The following is a 22,079-nucleotide window of genomic DNA, read 5'->3' as shown; positions in this document are numbered from 1 at the left end:
CATAAGACCGGTAACGTTATCAATCAATTTCTTGTTTTTAATGTCAATTAGGAGATTAAAATGACAAAGGAAATCGGCGCCTAAAATAGGACGATGAATATCCGCGACACAAAATTTCCATTTGAATTCTCTCCTAAGACCGAGGTTCAAAATTAAAGTTTTAGAACCGTAAGTATTAATTTGAGTACCATTTGCGGCAAAAAGTTTTAAATTAGTATGCCACGGCTTCAATAAAATCTTTTTAGGTAACAACGATATATCAGCGCCCGTATCGACAAGAAAATTCAAATTTGAATGTCTGTCGAAAATAATGAGGCGATTGTTAGAAACACCGTCGTAAGCAGCCTCAGACTTAAGCGGCGTTTTTAGTTTTCCTGTGAAGCCAAGAATGTTTTGGACATAGAACAAGGTAAAATACATCGTTTAGTTTTATCACCAAACTTCTTATGGTAAAAACAAATTGATGTATCTTTAATATCTTTATTTGATTTGTCTTTGTTACGCGATAACGATCTAAATCTTCTATTCTCTCTAGACCGGCTTTTGGAACGATCTCGACGACGAGAAACTTCAAGAGCTTCGATTCTTTGTAGCAAATCCGCGAAATCCGAAGATTTATTATTTGCATTATTGGAAACTTCCGCGACTTGCAAACCGCCGTCCCGATCAGCAATTTTATCGGCTAATTCCGCAAGTTTAACAAGAGGAACATCCTCTACTACGGCTAAAGTCGTTTGAATTCTATGTGGTAAGCGTTGAAGTTAAATCATTTGCAAAACACTATCTGCTAAAGATCCTCCAGACAAATGACGAATTTCTCGAAGTAATTCCGAAGGCTTTTTATCATTAAGTTCAATTCCAGCTAATATTTGTCTCAAACGTTTTTCCTCTGAATCCGTAAAGCGATTTATTAATATTTTCTTTAAATATTTATATTTATCTGTTTCAGGTGGATTTTCAATGACTTCAGATATGTTTACTAAGGCTTGTTCATCAAGATGACGAATGACAGAACTATATTTAATATCATCTGATCGAATTCGATAAACCGTAAACTCACTTTCAATAGAAGCAAACCAGAGTTTAGGTTGTTTATGCTAGAAAGTCGGTAGTTTTAATAAACGAAACTCATTTGAGTGAATTTGTAACATAGGATCACTCACCTGATGTCCAGTTTGAGAAGGTAAAATATTAATATTATTTGATCCAACCTGATTTGATCCGCTCGCCAAATCCATATCAATCTGTGTATCCGTACAGGGTCTAACTGGTGATCTATCGATTGGCATTTTCTTCTTGTTCCAGAAATCCGATAAAATGATTTGAGAATTTCCGTGAAGGACTAATCCGCCTCTGATGTTTCAAAGATCCGGAGAATGAATCTCTTAAAATCAGAATATCCAGCAATTCTTCCAAGCGATGATAATATTTCGCAGACTTCAAATACGACGATCACTTGGCACTTATTCCGCATCAGCCTTTAAAATGCGCTTACGTCGGCTTTAATATCACGTCGGCTTTAATATCACGTCGGGGTCACCAAAAATGTAGCGACTTATGAATAAATTCACCAGATCTTTGAAAAAGTAATGTTTATTCATTGAAAGTATAAAGCAAAAGAACAAAAAGAATTAATATGTAACAAATAAATGAATGAATGTGTTGTTATGGAAATATTGATTTTTCTTAAAAACATTATGTATATTAATGAATTGAAGTTATTACAAATGTATAAAGATGTAAAAAGTGTAAAAGTGCAGTGAAAAGTGTAAGGTGTAATAAAAATGTAGAGTGTAAATGAAAGGTGTGGATGATGAATGCTACATATATATATATATATATATATTGTTTGAGATGCAAAGTAAATTTTTAGTAAATTCTAGAATCATCGATCAGCGTCAATAATAAAAGTCACGTTCCTTTTTTTGTATGTTTGTCAAAGCAAAAGGATGTCATAAATTAGAACATGTCATCACAAAACATTCTTTGCGTATAAACAATTAGCGGTATCGCAACCGTTTTCGCCGGATACTTATTGCGCTAAAAGCATGCGCAAAATTGCCACGCGGCCTCAATCACCAATTAGAAATAGCGAGCGACCGCGCACGCATGGCAAAACGCGAGTCCTTTGCGTATCTTAGCGAAGCGGCCAATTATGAGCTGTGTCCTCGAGTCACCTCAAACACAATTTAAATTGCTCACAATAATTGGCGCTTCCCGAGAGGGTGGGTTTTCTTCGGGAAACCATAAAAGAGAGCTCGCACTCGAAATTCGCGCCTTATCGCATTCCGCCGTGAACCGCATAACGCAAGTCCGCTCTTAGTTAAACCGCAGGAAATTGTATTGACGACCACCGCTTATTCTTTTGATTTTGATTCTCTCCGCTGAAACTGAGTTAATTTTTGTGCGTGTATTTTGTCAAACAGTGTACTATATTATTAATTAAAATTCTTTATACAGAGAGTGACTTATCTTTTTGTGTCGTAAGATCTCCCCTCACGCTGCGCGTTCTCGAACATATATATATATATATATATACAAGGTGGTTCAAAAGTCCGGCAACGGCCAATTATGTCCAAGAAATAGTGGTCTTATAAATAAAATATAAAAATTGCAGGGTTCAACCCGAGAAAAAATTTTTTATATATAATTATATCTAAATAATTATATAATTATACATAATTATATGTGAAATATGTTCATTTTATATATATAATTAAATTTATTAATATATAAATTATAAAGGTTATGTATAATCTCATGTCAAGTTATATATGAAACATTATATATATTGATATATGTGAAAACTTGTTTTATATATATATATATATATAATATATATATATATATATATATATATAATATATATATAATTTTATATATATGTCCATATATAATTAGATAAAAGAGCTTTTTATAAACATACATACATACATATAATTACATAAATTTATATATATATATATATATATAAATTTATATAATTATATGTATATAAAAAACTCTTTTATTTAATTATATATGGACATATATATAATTTTGCAATTATATGTATAATTTTATATTCTACACAATTTTATATTGTTTTTTTTTAAATTGTTTCTAGAGAAATAAGATATTTTATGGTGACCTTGACTTTGACGTAAGGGTAAAATTTAGAGGTCATTTTAAGGTCAACTTTTGTTAAACGAAACCCCCTATTTTTATTAGATATTCTTGTAGCTTATCTCGAGAATTTTCCAAAACACTAATAAAATATTTTTTGATGTACTTATTGAGTTATAAAGGTTTGAAGTAAACAATTTTTTTATAAAATTGACAATATCTTGTAAAACATTCAATTTTCGTTATACATTTATACTTTTTATGCACGGAATAATGAGACCAATCAATAGGTGCAAAGAAAACACAGTTGCAAAAGACGTATGTAAATTTCAAGAAGCAACTGCCCAGCAAACAACATTATAATTGCTATATAACACGTAATTAACGCGCATGTAACATGTAACATACACGTTAGTTGTAATTTCCCACTTATGGATGTAACATTTGTAATATAACATATGTTCTATTATTTATTGTAATTATATCCCAGATAGGATAGTGACTTCCCCCCCGTGGACCGCCACTTTGTCGTGGTGGGGGGGCTCACCCTTCGCAAGGGAATAGCCTTGCGAGGGGTGCCAAGAGCGGTCTGTACCTTTCGAGGTACACCGCCCCCGGTCTCGGAGGCACGCCCTCCGTCTCTGGGGGCTCTCCTCGGGCGGTGGAAGAATTTCATCCCCCGGGGAGACGGGGCCCACTTCCCCGTTAGAGCTTCGGCTCGTATGTGGTAAGGGATGGCGACCCGGAATTCAAACGCCCGGTGGCATGGCACCGTTAGGAGAGAGGACTGCACGGCGCTTCGGCGCTTCCCCTCCCACCATGCTCTGTGGCCCGGTAAGCCTACCGGGTAGGCGGCTTCTGCCGCCCGGGGTTTTTCCCTCCCCTCCATCATGGGGGGGGCCTGCTTTGGGGTTCATCCAGAGGGGTGGGATCGGCGGGGGCCGCATCGGAGGTGCCGCGCGCGACTACCCGAGGGGCTCTGCCCGGAGGGTTGTCCCAAGGGGCTTTGCCCGGAGGGGGCCATGCTGATCGGTCCTCGGGGCCCGTTCGTGGAACGGTTCCCGAGAACAGGGAGGTGCCTCAGGGTGCTGGTTGGGGGTCTCCAGGCTGGGTAGCCTGGGTCCCCGTCCCAGCGTCCCTGGGGTAGGCCGCACCCAGGCCGCTCGGACGTATTCCGAGGCAGGGCTGGGTCGGCGCAGACGGCCACGCGTGGTCACCCGAGGGGCATAGCCCGGAGGGTTTACCCAAGGGGCACTGCCCGGAGGGGACCACGCGGGTCGGCCGTCGAGGCCGCTCGGACATATTCCGAGGCGGGGCTCGACGGCGAGAGGGAGGTCACAGGGTGCTGGTCGGAGAGCTTGCTCTCGTCCCAGTGTCCCTATGGCCTGCCATTTTCGGGCCGCTCGGACGTTTCCGGATCCGGGCCGAGGATGGCGGCGAAGGCGCGCTGCGGTTACCCAAGGGGCACAGCCCGGAGGGGTTACCCAAGGGGCATAGCCTGGAGGGTGCCGCGACCGCCCTGCCCCAGGGCCGCTCGGACGTTTCCGAGGCGGGGCCTGGGGCGAGAGTAGATATCCCCGGTCGGTCGGGACCGTTTCCTCTTCCGAACTGGCCAACCGGAGAGGCGCCTGCCCCTCTCTGAAAGTCTTCAGAGAGGGGCGCCCACATATGCTGGTCGCCACGGCGTGTAGGGCAGGGCCGGGGAGCGGCGACCCTGTCCAAAGCGTCCGTGGGGCCCCCCGGGTGGCGCCGCCCGCTGCGGTACCCACATTGTCGGAGGTGTGGGACCCCTGAAAGCCCGTGTGGGCGTCAAATCCCACACGGGTGTGTAAGGGGCTCGGAGTCTGGCCGGGGTGCGGTATCCCCCCGGCCTAAGACATATGTCCCCTCCCCGGGGGAACTTGGGGCCCGGCCTTGGGGTGTGGCCGGTCACGTTTCGGGGCACCCCTTGGCCGGTGGGGGTATACCCTGGGGGACGGAGCCGCAGCAGGAGAGTGGGATAATTGAAATGGAGAATCTGAATACAAACACAAATACAAACCAAGAAGACAAACGTGAGAAAGCTCTCTCTCACAGGAAGGGACAGGTCACGATGGCACAAGTTGTCGCGGCCTTGCAAGAGACCTTGCCATTACAGAGCTCTCTCGGAATCTCGAGAGAGCTCACAATAAGGCTGGAAAGGGTCGACTCACAAACGAGTATAACATCCTCGGAGGGCTCGTTCATCGCAAAAAGAACGAGGGGAAGGGCTGGAGCATCATCCATATCGGGAGCCGATAGGTCGAGGAGCCCCTCAAGATCAAGGTGGGCAGGAAAGATAGGATCCCCCTCTGAGTACAGCAGTTTTGATCCAGAACTGGAACTGGACCAGAGCAGCGTCAACACAGAGAGGGCGGAACTACCCTCCTTCCGCGAAATCAATCGAAGAATTGATAGAGAGATAGAAAAGCGAGAAGAGATACCACAACCACACCATCTGGAGGAACCACAAGAGGACGGAGACCAAGACGAAGAGAGCATAATCCCCATCTTAAAAGAAAAGAGGGGAAGAGGCCGACCAGTCACCACAGGAGAATACGAGATCCTGAAAGAAAAGAAAATCAAGGAGGAAGAAGAGAGGAAAATCCAAAAGGAAAAGAGCATTTTGGACCCTCTCATCAAACCGGCGCAAACCAAATCATACAAGAAGTTCCTTGAGAGAATCAAGGAAAAAGAGGAAGAGTACAGGAATGCGCCGGTACTAGACCTGGAAGCAATGATCTCCGAAAAAAGTACGGACATATACAAGGTGGCCGTACAATCGGGGAACGTAAAAGGAACGCTAGTAAAACTGGCGAAAGATGCTGCGGCCGACATGTGCGCGGCCGCAATGATCCTGGCGCTGAAAACACAAAACCCGCCGGAGGTGCAAGTGGTGGAACAGATAAACGAACTGAAACACCAGATGCATCTCCTGAGGATGGAGAACGCGCAGCTGCGCAGAATGGTTGAACAAACCAAACAGCAGAAGAGGAAGCCCCTTGATACCGAAGCCCACCAAAGACCGCTCTGGGAGAAACAAGATCTCTCCTTATCCCAAGAACGAGGAAAAAGGACAGAGGAATGGGTTAGGGAAAACTCGCCTCCACCGGAAGACGGGGGAATCTCAGCGATCGGGATGGACCCGATCACGGGGACTCCACTTCCGTTAACAAGTGGGAAGCCCTCCAAAACCCGGGGGGGAGGAACCAATGGAAGGACACCTCTATCCAAGGATAGGATCCCCCCAAAAGTCCCCGAGACGGAGAAAATGGAGGTACACAATTGGAGATCGGAGATCTTCCAAGAAAAGGATTTCCCCCCACTTAGAGAGGGAAAGAAAGGAAGAGGAAAGAGGGAGAAACAAGCCCCGATCCCTCAAGCAAGAGGAAAAGTGATTAAGATCACTGAACAGCCCTCCCAAGAGAAGAACGAGGAGAGGCAAAAACAGGACGCACTAATTGCCATGATAGAGGGCATATGCGAACGCATCATGGACCAAAGACTGGGCAACCCGATTCCCAGCTATAGCCAAAAAAAGGCAGGACCAGCCCCGGCAACAACATTAAACCCACCGGCAAGACCCGCCCTGCCCAGGGTAAAGAAAATAGATAGGGTCTCTGTAAAAATCCTCCCCCAAATGCCAAAAACAACAGGGGGAAAGGGAGAGCAGAAAAAGAAAGGAGGTAAGCCCCAAATGAGAGAATCGGCCCCACCACAACCACAACAACAGCAGCAACAGCAACAACAATTGTCAATGGTGGTATCGAGAAGGACGGCACAGAAGGCAAAAGGGACCAAACAACCCCCAGCACCAAAGGCTGGGGCTCCCATCCCTGCTACAGCCCAAAATGGAAAGCAGCGGCCTGGACCTCCAAAGAAACGGAGAGAACCTAACACAGCTGCGATAACCATCACCTGTCCCCCGGGGAAATACGAAGAGGTGATGTCAGAGGCCCGACAAAAAATCGGCCTGGAAAGCCTAAAAGAAATAGGCATAAAAGAGGGAGTCAGGATCCGGAGAGCAATCACCGGAGCCCTGATATACGAGGTCCCCGGCAAGAACAGCGGAGAGCTAGCAGATAAGCTAGCTCTGAAGCTGAAACAAGCCCTTGTCGGTAAGGAGGGGGTGAGAATCCAGCGCCCAACTAAGACAGCAGAGCTTAGGGTAAGGGGGCTGGACGAGTCGGTCACCCCCTCGGAAATCAGAGAAGCCATCGCAAAAGGTGGCAACTGTGAGGAGGAAGAAGTAAGCGTGGGCGAAATAAAAACAACGCCCAACGGCATCAAGATGGCCTGGGTCAGATGCCCAATCAATCCCTCAGGGGCACTACAGACTCATCCTTGTAGTGTACGGGTGTCGCAATCTCGAGGTACCCGAGCTGGAGTGTCTGGTGATGGATGAATGGGGTGTGATGGGCGTGCAGGCCCTAAAAAGGACTTGTCCACTGCACTAGGTGAAGGAAAACACCGAAGATAACACCCGGGGGGGAGGCCTCGTTAGCTGAGTAAGGCAACCTTCTAAGGGGAAGGAAAACCCCTGACAGAAAAAACCAATTTCTTTTTTCAGAAACATGGGTGACTCGAAGAAAGAAGAGAACGTCCCGGGTTCGGGTACCGGGAACCGGCGTGGGGGGGGGTGTAGGCCTGGCTCCCTCCATGTCGTCAACAGACGACAGGTCGTCCGCAGTTTTGCCGGCTGGGGCTGCGGACTGGACAGCGACAGTGCCGAGGAGTGAAAAGGACATGGTGTGTGCGCGACTACGTGACCTGGCCTTGTCGTGGAACAATCGTGACCGTGATGTGGATCAAAAGGAACTCGTTTTGCGTATTCGCCGAGTCCTTTTAGAGAAAGTGGTGTGGGCATATCAGGCCCATCAGGTATATAAGGACCTCGCGAAGGTGGTGGACGATTTCCTTCGGGAGTGTTCGCGAAGTGGTTCGAAGTTCTGTGACAAACATGTATGTGTCCAGTTCTTCGAGCCAGTGATTGCAGTCAGTACTGCGGAATCACTAACTGGTGAGGCGGGTGATAGTGACCCTCAGCCCTTTCCTTCACCGGAGAAGGTGAGGGGTGACAGTGGCGATGAGGAGCAGGATGTGGGGGATATAACTTTTATATCCCTGTCATCGGCTAGCTCCTCAGAGGATGAAGGGGGCAAAAGGGACAAGTCCTGGGCTCCCGAGGATAAGAGGCTACTTAAGGGGAGGAAGCAATACCCCAAGAAGCTTCCGGGTAAATGTGGACCGGAAAAACAAGGTCGCCCCAAAACAACGGGGGACTACGTGGGCCTTGCAGCAGCAAAAGAGCGCTTGGTAGCTGTCGAGCGGGAGGAGCTTCGTTTGGCATACGCGCGGAGAATGCTGGACCCTTCTTTCGGGCCAGCTCTGGATGGAAGCGTCGCTCCTTCGGATGCGGGGTATCGTGCGGAGCTGCAGGGGGTCACCACTGCGGAACTCCGCAGGATCGCAGGTAGGTTCGTCACCCAAGTGGAGAGGGTGGCTGGACTCCCTGGCCTTGAGGATTTCATGGCCGAGGAGCTCCTGGTCTCCTCGAGGAAGCTGGGTGGCATCCTTGAAGAGGTGGTCACGAGGATCTCTTCGGAGGCCGATCCTCGTATGGATGCCCTAAGAAGTGAGAACCAGGGCTTGAGGACTCGCATCTCGAACCTGGAGCGTGAGGTGGAGCGCCTGACGGAGGAGCTGGCGTTTGTTCGCTCTGCGATTCCAGACATCGAGGCGTTCTATTTTTCAGATAGAGGCGCCAAAGACAAGGGTGCAAGAAAGAAGAGACCTCGCCCGCCTTCTGCGGAGAGGTCTTCATTGGGATTGGCGGAGGAGTCTGCGGCTGTGGTCGCGGATGATCGTCCATTGACTGCGGCTGGTGTGTCGTCCCTTCTGGATCGTCGCTTCAGTGACTTGAGGGGCGACATATCGCTTTCTGTGGTGGCCGCCATTAGGACGGAGCTCGGGGGGCGGAATGGGCCCACTCCAATTTATGGAGTGGATCCCATACGCGTGCCCTCCTTGAGCGTCGGTAGTGGCGCGGTTGCGCCGGGAATTGGCTCTGTGCCTGGGGGCTCTACCGCCTCCGCTCTTGCGGAGGTTTCGGTGGATGCCCCTGGTCCTGGAGCCTCCACTGGGAAGAAGAAGAGGAGACGTCGCGGACGGGGGCCCGGTCGACTCCCCCAGTCGAATGGGCGTGCGGAGGTGGGTGCCTCGAGGAAAGGGCCCACCCGTGAGGGGAGGAGAAATGCTGCTCTTCGCCCCCCCTCCGCGTCAGTGGTTTCGCTGACGATTCGGGGGGGGGGGGCAGACGCGAGGTCTTATGCCGCCGTCCTCTCGGAGGCCAAGTCGAGGGTCGACGTGAAGGAATTGGAGGTTGGCTTGATGAGGATGAGAAGAGGGGCGACTGGCAGTATATTACTGTCGGTCCCTGGTAAGGACTCGGCGGCGAAGGCGGATGCATTGGCGTCCAAATTGAGGGACGCCTTCCCGGCTGAGCAGGGCGTTAAGGTTGGTCGCCCCACTCGGTTGGAGGAAATCCGACTAAGGGGCCCAATGTTCTCTGTCAAAAGACAAAGAATATTGGAAGAGGTTGCCCTAGTTGGAGGCTGTCGAGTAGAGGACCTTAGAGCTGGGGAAATCAAGCTGTTTCCCAATTCGTGCAATGGCACTATCTGGATCCGCTGCCCCATCGGTGTGGCGCGAAGGGTGCTATCCGCGAAGAGGTTGTCGGTTGAGGGGGGGTGGGCGACTCTGGAGGTTATCCGTCTGGCTCGCCGCCCCCTCCAATGCTACCGGTGCCAGGAGTTTGGCCATTCGGCCAATGTTTGTGGTGCCGACACAGACCGGAGCGGTCTGTGTTATAGATGCGGTGGATCGGGGCATAAGGCGACCGACTGTGTGGCGCCGCCCCGATGTCATTCGTGTGCGTCCAGGGGGAAACCCTCTGGACATCGCTGTGGGTCGACGGTTTGCGCTCGCGTGCGCGTGCCTCCTAAGAGGTGTCGGGAGAGCGCGCCTGCTGCCGAGCGCGTTCAGGCTCCGGGGCGCCCCGATGGGGGGCCTGCGAGCCCGGAGTGGACGAGGGTAGACTGTAGCCGGGGGCGGGGGAAGTCGCGGAGAGGCGGCTCCCCCGTGCCGGGCTGCAGTTCTGCCCCCGATGTTTAGTGTCGGTTTTGTCCTTTGTTGTTGTAGTGTGTAGCGGTGGGTGCGGGGAGTTCTGGGGAGGTTGCCGAAAGGTGACTCCGTGGTCTCCCTGCCCCGCCAAGTTTATGTTGTAGGTTGCGGCGATGGGTGATGGAGTGCCGGGGAGGTTGCCGAGAGGTGACTCCGCGGCCTCTTCACCCTACGTCAAGTTTATGTTGTTTATAGTTTATTATCTTTTGTCATAGGTGGGTGTAATAACCCTCCCACCTTTATTTATTGTGGTTGGCCATAGCGCCTTGTTGTGGGCCCTCTTGGGGGCTGGTCCTGTGGCCCTTACTATGTATTATTGTGGTTTGTGTACATGTTTCGTGCACGTTATGTACTGTAATCGTCCTGTGACGTTTTGTGTGTGGGTGGGTGACTGTGGTCACCTCACTTACCGGATTGGCAGAGAGAGGGGTGGGGGCCCCGCTCTCATTGCACGTCGACCCTGGGAAGTCCGGGGGGAGCTAGTAGCCCGGCTCCCCTCGATGCCCTTTCGGGACAAGGGATGTCCTCTCCGGGGGGATACCTGTAGTATCCTTCCGGGGGATGTGTCCTACCTTCAGGACGCCGGTCGGGTGTCCACCGTGAAGTAATGCTCACGCGGTTCCGCGGTGGACATAACCCATATGACCAGGAGCTTCAGTCAGGTTTTAGGTCGGTCCCCCGCCCGATAGTCCCTCGAGATACTACGGGCGGGAATCCACCACGAAGCCTCCTGGCCCTCCCTCAGGGGTCAGGACGGCGAAGTTTGGTTTAAGCAAATTTCCTGACTTAAAAAAAAAAAAAAAAAAAAAAAAAGATGCCCAATCAAGGCTGCAAATATAGTGGCCAAAAAGGCCAAGATACAAGTTGGGTGGGCACAGGCAAGGGTGGAAATCCTTGAAGACCGCCCCCTCCAGTGTTATAAATGCCTGGAGGGTGGCCACGTCAGAGCGCGATGCCCAAACAAGGCGGACCGCAGTGGTAAATGTTACCGCTGCGGTCAGGAAGGCCATGAGGCCAAGACGTGCGAAGCCCCGGTACACTGCGCGGTTTGCGGGAATAAGAACCTCCCCGCCAATCACAGGACGGGGGAAAAGGCCTGCAAACCGGTGCAGAAAGGGAGAAGGGGCATCCCACTAGCTAAAGCGATGGGAGCCCCAAAAGAATCCGGGGCAACAAGAATGGAGGTGGAGCCTTTGGAAAATGTCTTTCCCACGCAAAACACCCAGGAGAGACCCAAAAAACAAAGGCCCCCCAGAGCTAAGGGAGGAAGAAAAATAGCTGAGGAAGGAGAAACCCCCTCCAGCAACCAAGGCGTTGGAAAAAGACAGCGCCTCAAGGAAGAACTGGGGGGGGAGAACGCGGACGCTATGGAAATAGCGTCGGAAGGAGGAACCAGGACGAAAATGGTTGAGGATGGCCGATAGAATACTCCAAGCCAACCTCAACCATGCGAGGAACGCCCAGGATCTCTTCGTCCATACTATGGCGGAGAGATCCTGCGGCTTAGGCATTGTGGCGGAGCCGTACAAAGTACCCAATAAAAACTGGGTAAAAAGTACCGACGGCTCCGCCGCAATAGTAAGGAGGAATACGCCCGACTCCCCCCCCCTAGGTCTCATAGGAGCGGGCGAGGGATACGTGGCGGCTTCCTGGGGGCCCATCATCGTTATAGGGGTATACCTCCCGCCAAGCTTAAAAAACAACGAATTCGGCGGGAGGTTGAGGACCCTAGAGAGGGAGATTGCCTGTCATCACCCCAAACCGATAATGGTCGCGGGGGATTTCAATGCCAAATCAACGGCATGGGGTTCCCCGCGGACCGACTGGCGGGGTGATGAAGTTGAAGAGTGGGCGGCGCAATGCGACCTGACGCTCCTCAATTTGGGGAGCGAAAAGACATGTGTGCGCCGACAGGGCGGGTCAATTGTGGATCTCACATGGATGACCCGCCCGGCGGCAAGGATGGTTAAGAAGTGGAGGGTGGCGACGGAGATCGAAACTCTATCTGACCACAGATACATAGAGATCTCCGTCGCCATCACCACAAAGGAGGTCGCAGAGCGTCGCCTACAAAGAGAGGCGGTCTTCAAAAGATGGGCTCTCAGGAAGCTGGACACGGACATGTTTATGGCGGCAATTAATGCCGCCATGATAGGAAGGGAAGAGGGGACCGGGGATTTAGAAGAGCATAGGGCATGGCTAACAAGCGTCGTAACCCAAGCATGCGACGTAGCCATGCCCAAGGTCAAAGCCCGGTCCCCGAAGCATGCGTACTGGTGGTCGGAGGACATCGCCGAGCTAAGGTGGTCCACCGACCACGCAAGGAGGGAGATAAAAAGGAGGAAGAAGCACGCGCTACTGGACCCAGAAGGATTGGAGGACGCGTGGAACGCCTATAAACATAGAAAAGACGACCTACGCGCTTCCATCCAACAGGCGAAGGCGAGGGCCTGGGAGGAACTGATCTCCTCCCTAGACGACGACCCGTAGGGCCGTCCCTATAAAATAGTTCTCAATAAATTGAGAGGAGGGACGGCACCACTAACGGAGTCGTTGGACCCCCATCTCGTAAAAAATATCATAGAGGTCCTGTTCCCCCGGGCGTCGGGCACACAAAGCCCGATACAGGCCGGGGAGCAGGACTGGGACGAAACAGAGATGGGGGTCACGGGAGGGGAAATCCGAGATGCCGTCAAGAGGATCAAGAAGGGAAAAGCCCCTGGACCTGACGGCATTCACGGAAAAATCTGGGCCCTCGCCTCCAAGGAACTGGTCGAGCCCATGAGGCGCCTGTACAACGGGTGTCTCAGGGAGGGCTCCTTCCCCCGCGAGTGGAAAAGGGCATCCATAGTCCTAATCCCTAAGGAAGGAAAACCTAGGGATTCGCCCTCGGCGTACAGGCCGATATGCCTGTTGGACGAGGCGGGAAAGATTCTGGAAAGAATCATCGCTGCCCGCCTCGTCCATCACCTGTCCCGGGATGGTCCGAACCTAGACGACAGACAGTACGGCTTTCGGGCCGGGCGGTCAACCGTTGACGCAATCTTGCGTGTCCGCTCGGTCTCGGAGGCCGTCGTGAGGGAAGGCGGGGTGTTGCTGGCAGTCTCGTTAGACATTTCAAATGCCTTCAACACCCTGCCTTGGCACCGGGTGGGGGATGCCCTGAAATATCACAGGGTACCCCCCTACCTGATGTCAGTCGTGTCGGACTACTTCCGGGACAGAAGTCTGGTCTATGTAGACCAGAACGCCGAGGAGCGCAGGGTCGAGGTGTCGTGCGGGGTTCCGCAGGGGTCAGTTTTGGGCCCCCTCATGTGGAACCTTGCCTACGACGTGACCCTGAGGACTGCCCTTCCCTTTGGCTGTGACGTCATCTGCTATGCAGATGACACGCTAATCATGGCCGGGGGGGACACTTGGGGGGAAGCAGTGGCGCGTGCGAATATTGCGGTGGCGCGTGTCATGCGCACTATAGGAGGAATTGGGCTGAAGGTGGCGCCCCAAAAAACAGAGACCGTCTTCTTCCATGACGGCTCTCATGGGGCGCCTCCTAAAGCCCAGATAATGGTGGGAAACACCCCAATAAAGGTGGGGACCCAAATTAAATACCTGGGTCTCCACCTGGATGGCAAGTGGGTCTTCGGCGAGTACTTCCGCCAACTGACCCCGAGGGTAAACAAGGCAGCGATGCACTATGCCGCCTGCTGCCAAACCTCGGGGGACCTGACGGAAGGGTTCGCCGACTTTACGCCGGAACCATACATTCTATGGTGATGTACGGAGCCCCCGTATGGGCAGAAAAGGTAGAGGCCACCCGCAAACTCAGAGATGAGTTGCATCAGCTGCAAAGGCGGGTGGCCAACCGTATATGCCGGGGGTTCCGTACGGTAAGCTGGGCGGCCGTGGGGGTACTCTCAGGAGTACCCCCTATAGAGTTATTAGCCCGCATGTACGCCAAAGTATACAGGCGTACACGCGGGCTACAGAGGCAGAGAACGGCCGTCACAGCAGGTGTCCGGCGTACATTGAGGACCCACACCCGACGGCAATTGATAGAAAGCTGGTCCGGCATGCTGCAAAACCCGCAGCTGCCGGGGCAGTGGACCGTCGGGGCCATCCGGCTCTGCCTGGAACAATGGCTAGGCAGGGCCAAGGGGGGTGTTTCTTACCGAATGACGCAGGTACTCACCGGGCACGGATGCTTCGGTGAGTATCTGTGTCGTATTAAGAAGGAGCGCACGACACGTTGCCACCATTGCAACAAAAGAGGGACACGGCCGGCCACACACTCCAGGAGTGTGTGGCCTGGTCGGAGGAGAGGAGAGAGTTGGAGGCAGCTATCGGGGGGGGGGGGGAGATCTTTCGCTGCCATCTCTAGTAAAGGAGATGGTGGCGAGAGAAGAGGTCTGGATGGCGTTCTCCTCCTTTGCGAGAAAGTTATGTCGCAGAAGGAGGAAGCGGAGAGAGAGAGGGAGAGGGCTGGGAGAGGCAACTCCCAGCCCTCGGACGAAGGGGAGGAGGAAGAAGACGAGGAGGAAGAGGACGGGCCCCCTCTTTTCCCGCCACCGGCGAGCTTGCTCGTTTGTGGTGGCGGGAATCGGGGGGGGCGCGCCCTCGGTGGAAGCGGAGACGGTGGAAACGGGGATGGGCCCCCTTTTTTCCCGCCATCGGCGAGCTCGCTCGTCTGTGGTGGCGGGAATCGGGGGGGGGGGGGTGCGCCCCCGGTAATGGAGGAGATAGTGGGAGCGGGGATAGGCCTCCCCTTTTCCCGCCATCGGCGAGCTCGCTCGTCTGTGGTGGCGGGAATCGGGGGGGGCTTGTCCCCGGTGGCGCAGGAGACCGCCACGGAGGGGGGGGGCACTCTCTTTCCCCGCCATTGGGGAGATTACTCTCCCGTGGTGGCGGGGGGCGGGGAGGGTCCGCCAATTTTACACCCGCGTCGCCATACGACGCGGGATGAGGTCGCTGGGGGGGGGTCGGGGACAACTAGTCCCTGGACTCCCCCCCCCCAGAGACCTCTCGAGAATCGGGGGCGTGGGTGCGCCGCCTTGCCTAGGCGAGGTGGGCGCGGCCGCGCCCCCGAACGGGAAATATCCCTGATTGCGGCCGAATTTTAACTCCCAAGGGAGCGGAGAGAGCCGTAATCGGGGGGACCGAGGGGGGGCCACGCGTCTTTTGGGGCGCCTGGGCCCCCCTCTATGACGGAGACGTGACGCACGGGGCCCTCTCACCGGGAGCCACAGGGCACCGGTGGGAGGGCAACGCCGTCCACGGAGGGGGTTCCTCTCCTTCTGAGAGGAACCCTCTGGAGAGGGCCTCCGGGGCGAATGCCGAATCCCCATTCCCTTTGGAAGGGGGAGGGAGCACCGCTTCGGAGGCGGGAGGTGGCGGCTCGAGCGGGATACTCGAGCCGCAACCCCGCCCCCCAAACTCTTTGGGAGGGCGCGACGTGGGGTCGATATCGCCCTGCGTCGCAACCGCGAGGACCCCCGCACGATGCAATTCGCGGGGGGGGGAGAGTGTCGCCCTCAGCGGCACCCTCCCAAGGAAGGATTAGGCGGGGGGCGGCTAGTCGGCATGGGAAACCAGCATCCTGGCCGTCCCCCATTAACGCCCGTGAAGGTATCCGCAGTGGGTTTAGTGAGGTATGTCTTGGGCCCCCTGACCGATCCATTCGTGGATCGGCCAAGGGGAACAAGAAGTCCCACATAACCATCCGCTCTCTTCCCGGAGAGCGGTAGTATCCATGAGGATTCCCACTGCGTCAAAAAAAAAAAAAAAAAAAAAAGATAGGATAGTGACTTAGCGAAAGATTATCTTCCGGCATCCTACAATATCGATGTTATCTGGGATGTAATTACAATATATAAAAACATATGTCATATTACAAATGTTACATCTATGAGTGAGAAATTACAGTATATGTTACATGTAACATGCACGTTATATAGTATTATATACATGTAACAAAGCAGTTATATTTTGTGTTTGCTGGGTGCATTTTCTTTACACCAATTAATTGGTCTCATTATTCTGTGCATAAAAATAAAAAATATGATAACGTAAAACTGAATATTTTACAAGGATATAATTTTATGTCAAACAATTGCTTCAAATCTTTATAATTCAAAAAGTACTTCATGAAAAAATGTTTTATTATAATGCTTTAGAAAGCTGTTGAGATATGCTACAAGAATATCTAATAAAAAATAAAGGATTCCAAATTAAAAAATTAAGTTGACCTATAAATGATCTCAAAATTTGACACCTAAGTAAAAGTCAACACCTTTAGTATTTTTTTCATAAGACCACTACTTCCGGAGATAATTGGCCATTACCAGACTTTTGAATCACCATGTACATATTATATATATGTTTATGCATGGATATATGCATCTATATACATGTATATATATGTATATATTTCTTACATATATAAATGCATGCATAGATGCATATATCTATACAAATACATATACACATACATGTATACACATACGTGTCTGGTACGTATATTGATATTACCTGTAATTTTCTATAAATTACAATGTATGCAGTACGCACAATTTGCTTTTCTCCTCTTATCAATAATTGAAAAAATAGCAAATATATTCAAACAACCAGCTGTATATTTTTATATAATATAACAAAATATTATATAATATACAAAACATTTTTATGCATATATAGAATGAAATGGGCCCCTCCATCGCCCATTCCCGTGAGAACGCAACCATAATATATGTATTTTTTTTGTCTCTCCGATTTTTGCAAATGATACATTTGTATTAGACACTTTTTTGCAACAATAATTATTAGAATTACACATTTCTAGTATAATGATAAATTTTTATTAGTTAGCAAAAGGCGACAGTTTATTTTCTGCTATAATTTTTAAGAAATGTTGTCTCATACGTTTAACATCAGTAGAATATGTCTCATTACAAGGATTTCCTCCTAAAGCTATAGTTGTAGCAAATGCGGCAGCAAAGATTCCATAACATATACCATCAGGTTGTCTTTGAACGTTTTCAAATATTATATTATTTTTATTTATTTGTGGATAACGGCGATGAATGTAATTTTTTTCTTTAGCCTTCAATGTTTCGTATGTACAGCTAAATAGACTGTCGTACACTCGAAGCTTGGTGCTGTCAGAAGAAATACATCGCCAGTGATTACTGCAATTTCTTCCAATAATTTGTAAGCTTTTATCGTTACAACTTGCTTCAATTATATAAGGATATTCCAAATATTGCACATTTTGTATCTCAAAACAAGAATTCTCTCTTATGACGCGCAAAAATCGGTCCAATGATTCGTCATTTATTTGACTATCTAAATGTAATACATTTTCTTTTACTGAATCAAAAGAAGCAACCACATTATCTAAAAATTTTTTTTGCTTTGCCATATCGCATTCTGTTAGTTCTGTATTTTTTGAGTAACCAACCACGATGCAATCATCTTGTTCTGCATTCAAAGCAGTTATAGTTGCTTCCATTGATAAAATATTTGATTCGATACATTTCTTTTTTTTGGCAATATTTTTATCTTCTACATTACACTGTGGAAGACTCGTTCGTTTTCTTTTTTTAGCTAGTTCTTGTTGAGCTTCTACTATATAGCTTGAATTTCTAAATGGCATATGTCGATTATGCCGACTGTCCAAGACTTCCGGAAGCATGCAATCGTAATAGAAACGTGTTAAAAAGGGCAGCATTTGATTACTTCAAAATACAGTGTTTCTATTAACACGTACTATTTTCAAGCTTTTTGGCGTCTACACAGCGAAAATACAATAATCTCGCTGCGTTATATTTAACTGGCCTTAAATTTGATAGAAAAATCGGTGATTTTGATTTATCTTATATGGATTTTCCTCATCAAAGATGCCTTTCAAATGGGGCAATATTTTTATGGCCTCTTCCTCTGTTAAATGCTCAGCTGATAAAGGACATTTTATTTCTACCAGACCATCTTCAACTATGAGTCCGTCTGGAGAAGCACCCAAACACGGATTTTTAATATCAATAAATAATCCGCAAATTTTTATTTCTTTTAATGTTACGGCCAATTCTTTTCTCGCAATTTTTTCCATTTCGCGACCATATTTCATAGGCGCAGTATCGATAGAGGGAGGAAATAAAATGTTTTTTACGGTTGCGGCGCAAAACGTTGTCGGTCTCATGCGACATACAATTCCAAAATTAGACGTCGTCAACAATTCCTGTCTCAGTGAATGCCACAAATCTGAATCACTTTGCTCTATTGTATTACGTTCAATTTGTCTCCAATTTTTCCCATTTTCAAACATTTTTTCCAAATGATTTTGTCGAAGTTGTTAAAAAATCTCGGGTAGAAGATTAGGTTTTTGTGATTGCGAACCGTAATGACAATCTGTTTCTGACTTCCTTTTACATTTTTGCCGTCCATTCATTTTCCGAGATTCTCTAGTTCTTGCAACTTTAATTTGTCGCCGCTTTTCCAGAATCTCGACAGTAGGAGGAACATTTTTATCCATGCTTTTATGCATTTCCGTAAGACCTTGTTTCGAATTATATTGCAAAACTGCCCTCGCAACTCTAGCATTGTAAAAGCCTTGGTTACTAAAATTAATGCGCTTATCAGCAATTTCTTTGCAGATTATCAAATTGAACGGTTCTACAGGATTGTTGGTGTATTTGTACAACAAACCGTCGGAATAAGCGCTTAAATATATAATAGCCTTCTCTACTTTTTGGTAAAGATCGTGTAACTTGAGAAACGGTACATAATTTTTCTTTGTTTCATCAAGGTCACATATACGACCGCGTTCCTTACATCGTTTATGTTTACCAAATATATGACTAGGAATGTTTAATATATCTTTTTGTAATTCTCTAGTTTTATCATGGTGAGGTTGCTCTTGTTTATTTCGTAAATCAATTGCCTCTATCACTTCTGTTTGTATGTTCATAATATTGTTCTTTACAACATTTGGTAGCTGGACGAAACCGCACTTTCTATGCATTTTTGGCTGAGTTGTCCCTGCTACCGTATGCAGCTTTTTGCAAAGATTGCGAAGCAAATGATTGGTGCATTCTATTTTTTTCACGGTCACTATTTGTTCCTGATATGCTGCTATCAATGATGGCCTGATAGACGCTGCTATCGCCATCGGCAATAACTGTTCTAAAAATTAATCCATGCATTTCCAGGCTACTTTTAAAGCCTTTTACAATGGTGTCGCTCTCCATACTTATGGAGCTTGCGTTACGATCGAAATTTTTATAGCATTTATGATTTTTTGGTTCGATTCCGTTTTGTTCCGCTACATCGCATATCGTGCAATATTTATTGCAAATATCGACAAAAAAAACTTTTTTTGTGTGGTAACCAATTAAAGTACCAACACCGAAAAGAGAATCGTAGGCGTGGCCGTACGATCGTTTACTTTAACTACCATCAGCTATTACAATTATGTACGGAATATCGTTTATAACATCGTTCCTTTTGAGAGCCAGTTGCTTTTCAGTTTGCTATTTTCATATTTTCCATGGTTGTTTTCTCAAACTTGTCTACTAACATATCTCGATTTTGAATATAACTTTTATCGGACATACATTGAGTATTCATAGTTGCACACAGCTCTTCCAATTGGGCATAGCCAATTCTCACTGTAATAGTTCCTACTGCAGCAGTCATATCAATGCTTAATATTTTCGGATCTTTGGGTTCTGACCAGAATTCGGCTTCAATATTGCACATTTGGCACTTGAAAGTAAAATGCGTCTTAAACTTTTCGGTTTTAGTTTTTATGAATTTCCAATCTTTAAATTGGCACTCTATTCCTTTTATATAATTATTGAATAATCTCTGGAGTTCTTCCCATACATGAGAAAAGTCGACAATGCGATGGCCTTCAAGCAAGCTTTCCTGGATACGATTTATATTCAGAGGACCATTCTCGATAACAAAATAATTATCTTCGCAAAGTTCGACATCTTTATTACAAATATCTGTTTCAAAAATTGACTCTAGGCATTGCACTTTCTGAGTACTAACTTTAGAATTTGTTGTATCGGAATCCGATTCCACCGATTTTTCAAAATCGACAGATTCATTGCTAGTATTCTTATATGTGCTATTCCTAGAGTCATTTTTCTCTTGGCCTTCGGTTTTAGTTTTTATGAGTTTACAATCTTTAAATTGGCACTCTATTTCTTTCATATGATTATTGAATGATCTCTGAAATTCATTCCACATATGAGAAAAATTGACAATGTGACGCCCTTGAGGCATGCTTTCCTGGATATGATTTTTATCCAGAGGGCTATTCTCGATAACAAAATGATTGTTATTTTTGCAAAGTTCGACATTTTTGCTACACGTACCTGTATTTCAATTTGACTCCACGCATTGCATCGCGGGTACTAACGATTGGATACTAACTTTCGAATCCATTATATCGGATAGTAATTCCACCGATTTCTGATTATCGATGGATTCATTGTTAGTATCCTTAGATGTGCTATACCTGGAGTCATTTTCCTCTTGTCTCTCTAGCTTCAGCATCCGTCGCTTGCAAAAAAAGAATAATGTTAAAATATTGTTTAAAAAATTAAATGTATCAGTTATTATATAATTATCAAAAAAAAATTTTTGAAAAATAAATGCAGTCTCTTGTTTATAAATCTATATCTTATTCAAACTATATTATATTATACAATAATAAAGTTTCAATATAAATAATAAATTAGTAAAAATTATAACGCTCTTATATATTGAAATAAAATTGTAAAATTAATGTAAGTACAGGCCAACTCAAGAGCATAAATTATTAGGATGTTAGTGAATATTATAAATTTTTATTACTTCCCAATTATACTATATTAAAACAATTAAAACATATTATTATAATTAAATCACAAACGTTTCGACTGTACGCAATCTTTATCAGTGAAGTCATATAATATTAGTCAATTATAAAATTTTAAAAAACATTTCGACGATGCTAACGATTGCAATTCATATTATTAATTATAATCATATATAAAATAACTTGGATAATGCAAAAGATTACAACTTTTGATGATGTGTAGCATGTATGATTTGAGGCTGAATACATCATTATATTGTTCTTGGATCATTTCAAGATGTTAATGCGGATTATTTCCAATGATGATTTTAAAGGTGAAAAAACTCTTGGCATTCCATCGTTTGAACGCGTGGAATTGTCTTAGTTTCCCTTAATTATTATACGTTTCTATATGAAATAATACACTTTTCAATAACTAATGTTAGGAAAAATTTTTTTTGAATAATACAATGAAAATTGCTTACTATTGAATCTGCTAAATCGATGACTTTATAAATATTCACGCCACTGCTCAGTTACATATCACTTTACACGCCATCATGAAAAACGGTTATACATTTGGTACTTATATCGTAAATTGTTTACAAAGACATTATTTTCTACATGACATTCTCATTTTGTTTATTTCTTTTCTATGTTAGCTAATTTTTCAAAAACATCCAAATAAGACTCGCTGAGTAACTCTGTATCTTTTTTTAAATTTATACTGTTTTCTTGTTTTATTATATGTAGCATTTCAGAAATCAATCTTTTTTGGTAATTTATTTCATGATCTAAAATTTTAACTTTATTCTAATCGAATGTATGCTGCTCCCTAATTCTATGTTTAGAGATAACAGAGTGTCTCTTTGAATCCAATTTGATGTTATTCATATGCTCTTTTATCCTTGTCTGTAATTGTCTCTTTGTCTGA

General features: G+C 46.9%; 1 protein-coding gene, 1 long non-coding RNA gene and 1 pseudogene across 2 annotated transcripts; 2 read left to right on the top strand and 1 right to left on the bottom strand.

The window, feature by feature from the left end:
• Window positions 1-351: 351 nt before the first annotated feature.
• LOC146722791 (uncharacterized) lies at window positions 352-1,100 on the top strand. The gene is made up of 3 exons (XR_014924949.1): window positions 352-409; window positions 536-748; window positions 950-1,100. It is a non-coding gene; the product is annotated as an uncharacterized LOC146722791 (long non-coding RNA).
• Window positions 1,101-11,718: 10,618 nt separating this feature from the next.
• LOC114928133 (uncharacterized) lies at window positions 11,719-12,795 on the top strand. The gene has a single exon (XM_029299222.2). The coding sequence runs from the start codon at window positions 11,719-11,721 to the stop codon at window positions 12,793-12,795; it is 1,077 nt and encodes a 358-aa protein (XP_029155055.2).
• Window positions 12,796-17,158: 4,363 nt separating this feature from the next.
• LOC146722790 (uncharacterized) lies at window positions 17,159-19,908 on the bottom strand (annotated as a pseudogene).
• Window positions 19,909-22,079: the final 2,171 nt, after the last annotated feature.

The sequence above is a fragment of the Nylanderia fulva genome, unplaced genomic scaffold, assembly GCF_048542155.1.
Source record: "Nylanderia fulva isolate GAGA-0341 unplaced genomic scaffold, ASM4854215v1 Scaffold271, whole genome shotgun sequence".
In the NCBI taxonomy this organism is placed as follows: domain Eukaryota; kingdom Metazoa; phylum Arthropoda; class Insecta; order Hymenoptera; family Formicidae; genus Nylanderia; species Nylanderia fulva.
The sequence above is the reverse complement of the archived record's forward strand: the minus strand, read 5'-3'. Positions and strand labels throughout refer to the sequence as shown.

Coding starts and splice junctions, on each gene's coding strand:
- LOC114928133 (XM_029299222.2), top strand. CDS start 11,719: ATGGCCGATAGAATACTCCAAGCCAACCTCAACCATGCGAGGAACGCC.